The sequence below is a fragment of the Atta cephalotes genome (genome assembly GCF_000143395.1).
Source record: "Atta cephalotes unplaced genomic scaffold scaffold00106, whole genome shotgun sequence".
NCBI lineage: Eukaryota > Metazoa > Arthropoda > Insecta > Hymenoptera > Formicidae > Atta > Atta cephalotes.
In genome coordinates, this window is record NW_012130170.1 from 65972 (window position 1) to 70207 (window position 4236).

The 4236-nt window shown below is 25.0% G+C and overlaps 1 protein-coding gene across 1 annotated transcript in view; it reads left to right on the forward strand.

Moving 5' to 3' along the window:
- LOC105625068 (chymotrypsin-1-like) overlaps positions 1 to 2879 on the forward strand; it is a 4781-nt gene extending 1902 nt beyond the window's left edge. Inside the window, exons 2-5 of the mRNA XM_012206410.1 lie at positions 795 to 876; positions 1508 to 1766; positions 1978 to 2100; positions 2745 to 2879. Of these exons, the coding sequence (XP_012061800.1) occupies positions 795 to 876; positions 1508 to 1766; positions 1978 to 2100; positions 2745 to 2879 (599 nt within the window). The remainder of the gene's footprint in view (positions 1 to 794; positions 877 to 1507; positions 1767 to 1977; positions 2101 to 2744) is intronic.
- Positions 2880 to 4236: the final 1357 nt, after the last annotated feature.

Here is a 4236-nt window from a genome sequence, read left to right on the forward strand (position 1 = left end):
AGAGAGAGAGAGAGAAAGAATGGAAGAAAGAGAATTAAACATATTCGATAATGTATTGAATGTAGCATTAATATATTGATCAACATGTCATTGGATTATTATATTTACATTGGATATAAATGTATTATATAAATATAATGATTTTTCTAGCAAACATTACATTTATAAAATGTAATAGATCAATCAGTTTTATAAATGTAATCAACCACGCGTCTGTCCTTACAGAAGGAAATCTAACATACTGATCAATATGTTGATGCAACAAGCGGTACATATATTAGCTCAATGCTGGAATTTATTTGCAACTTTCAGATGATTTTTAGTTTGGTTCCCTTATCTCACCAATATGCTCGCAGTTTAAATGCCAATCGGCAGCAAGTTCCAGCACTGTATTAATTAATATCATGAATAAACAAATTAATTAATTATAATTAATTATATCAATGTAAAGTATGTACATTTTCTTGCATTTTTTAAATATGTGCTTAATAAAAATTAATGTGAAATAAACAGTAAAGCTTTTGCTAGATATAAAAATTTTATATTCTAAATAAAACTATAACTTCTCTAAATAACTCATAGTTATAAAATACACACAATGTTTAATTGCTAAAGTTAATGTATATAAGATGTTTTTCAAGAAAAGATAAATCAACACAGGAATTATTCTAACTTCATTCAATATTCGATGAAAGACAATCGATTTGTATCTTTTACTGGAAAATTATTGTAATAATGTAATAGATATTATGTTGCATATGTATTAATATAATTAATTTATTTTTGTTAATAAGGAGCTCCATCTCCTTCTATCATAAGTGAGGATGCTCCTATCGACATTAAGGATGTTAATGAGGTTCCTATCGGCAAATTTAGGTATCAAGTATCATTAAGAGTAAATGGCACACACATATGCAGTGGATCTATTCTTGATGATTATAACGTCTTAACTTCAGCAAAATGTATTGTTGCGTATGTTGAATATTCCAAATATTTATTAATATACATTATTTTTGGAATGTAAATCTAATTTGAAGGTATTAAATAGACACAGTGTACGTGTAAAATGTGTACGTATTCAATAAGCAAACAAGGCAACAGATGTAATATCTAAAATAAAATTTATTGATTACAAATTGATAACAGATTTACTTAAATATTGCCATCAATTCAGTATTCATTTAAGTATTCAATCAACTTATATTTTGCTTGCAGAACTTAACGATATAATTTAACAGCAAATTGGAGATTGATAGCAGAAACCGAACAAAGAGAGAGAGAGAGAGAGAGAAAGAGAGATACAGAATATTTTATTTCGTTAAATTTCGTTAAACATGAAATACGTCATTTAAACGTCAAAGTGGGTTTAGTTTCTGCAATCAATCTTCTATTAGCAGCTTCTGTTATATTCTTTTGATATTCAGTTGATAAAATACATAGCAAATTTCAAAATTTATTCTTAATAGATATGGATTTTTAATATTCTTAGATGTATTTTTATTCTTAGATTGGAGTGTGAATCAGCTAAAATACAGGTCCATGTCGGCATAAACTCTTTAAATGATACAGGATATCGTCATAACGTAGGAAGTATTAACGTCCACCAAAATTACGACGAATTATTATGCTTTAATGACATCGCCTTGGTTCACCTTAGCGATCCTATCAAACAACGCAACGTACTAGTATATCCGATAAATCTTCCAAAATCTAATAAAAATTTCGAAGGCAAGCCGTGCCTATTATCTGGATGGACAAATACAACAGTAATGTATAATTTATGATACAAAAATTTTCCAATTATACATAATCAGGAAAGAACTCTTTCTTAAAGTAATTTTATTATTTTCTTTTTATATAAATATAACATGAAATTAGAAATAATAAGTGTAAAAAGATATTCTAACAACCATAATTCTGCTGCTGTTATTCATTGTTCGATACTCGACGTAACAGATAATGAATTATCCTTTCTAGAATGGAGAATTGCAACAAACTGAGTTGGTAGTTGATAAGCAAAAAGAATGCGCGAAAAGGCACTGGGAACTGACAGATAGTCATATCTGCACTACAGCTCAAAACAGAACGAATGAATACAAGGTGAGTCGTCGATTATTAATATGATACAACAAATCAATTATATATATTTTTTATTTAACATCAACAGATTAATAAATGATTCTAATTTGGTGCCAATTCTATATGATTTTGTTACGTATCTATCACACAAATATTGCGTAAAAACATCTCACAGAAATAAAAATGATTATAAAATTTTTTAAAAATCGAAACGTTAGACATTAAGACTAACGACATAAAAAGCAAATGTTATATATTTATTAATAAATAAAGTTATAACATAACAAAATATATATAACATAACAAAATAAAAAGACTTCATGTTTCTTTCATTTTACTGTGCTATAACTTTATATAATTATACTTGAAAGTAGAAATAATATAAAAACAATCTAATTACATGTCGATAGAATTTTTGCATTTTGACATGAATTGATATATTTACATCTTCAATATGTATTTCTAAAAACATATTAATATTATAAAATTGTATAATACTAAATAGTGATCTAATTATATGCCAATTAAATTACTTGTGTTTAAATAATTATAATAATAATTTACAATAATAAGTAATTAATTATTGCCATATATAATAGTTTTATATATTCATTTTATAATATATATATATCAGTATTTTCATGTTAATTTCATTTTCATTCCAGAATGATCTTGGTGCACCCTTGGTCGCTGATGGAGTTCAAATTGGAATCGCTTCCTTCACCTGTTCTGGAGAACCAGATGTTTACACAAGAGTATACAATTTCCTGTCTTGGATCAAAGAAAATTTGAAGAATTAAGAGATATTTAATTTGTTTATTACCAGTTAGTGTTATAAAATTTATAATTTAAAATAACTTTAATAATATAGTTAAAAAATTATTTCTACGAAATGTATGCTCTTTTTTTCAATTAAATAAATTATCAAAAATAAATTCTCAAAAAATGTAAATAACAAAATAATAACAATCAATGTTGTTTCTACTCTAAGATTCTCAGTCATCGTAGTTATCCGCAATGAATAATATCATTTTATTAATATTATATTAAATATTATATAAAATTGATATATCTGCATGACACTGTTATAAATTAGTTTGATGAATTTAGCGAAAAAAAATTTTTTGAAAGATATATATTATTAAAAATAAAAAAAATTCAGTAAAAAAAAGGTTAAAAATACATAATTATGTTATAAATATTAAAAATTAAAATAGACATAACGCAAAATTAAATATTTGTAAGTAATTTTCACAGTAAATTGTCTTATACAAATAAGACTTCGAATATTTCATATTTCTCATTTACAATGTTAATAAAATAATTTCTAACCTGGTAAATAAAGATGTTATCTGTAAGATAATATCATCTGTCCGATGATAGAACTTTCACAAAAGTTCATCATATTTAGATGTAGTTGCCATGGTAGTTAAAATGTTAAATTATGTACAGTTTCTAATATTTAAATATAATATATATTAACATATATTCTATCATATATAGAACTTTATTCATGACTTATTCAAGATTTCACTAAATTTATTTTTTTTTACAAAGTTTCTATCTTTATTTGTGTCTATTATAAATTTGTTGGACTTTGGTCATCTAGATTTATGATTCTTCAAGGTTTTTGATGATTTCTGAACACGTGAAACACAATCTGTTGACGATATCGTAAACTCGAATGTTATAGATATAGTAATCAATAGAAATAAAACTACCACAGATTATATACTTCATCGGAAATAAATCCTTATCCTTCTGTTTATTCTAAGAAAAGTTATGACAGTGAAAATTGAGAATTTTATTAAGATTAATACTTTTAATAAGTTACATATCGTACAAACTATAAATATAATATTTTATCGTGCAATATTGCATTGTTGAAATATTTAGAAAAATGTGATTTATATCTTTGTTGCAACTATATCAGAAGTATATATAAACTTATGAATGCATCAGTCATCAACTTCACTTCAAATTCAGGCAATAAATTTGCGATCAAAAGTACGTACATTCGATTGTTTTATATTTATTGTTATGATACACTAAATATACAAATTTATATAAGGTTTTATAAATAATATTTTATAATAGAGAAAATAACAGAGAGAGAGAGAGAGAGAGAGAGAGAGAGAGAGAGAGAAGAAGAAGAGA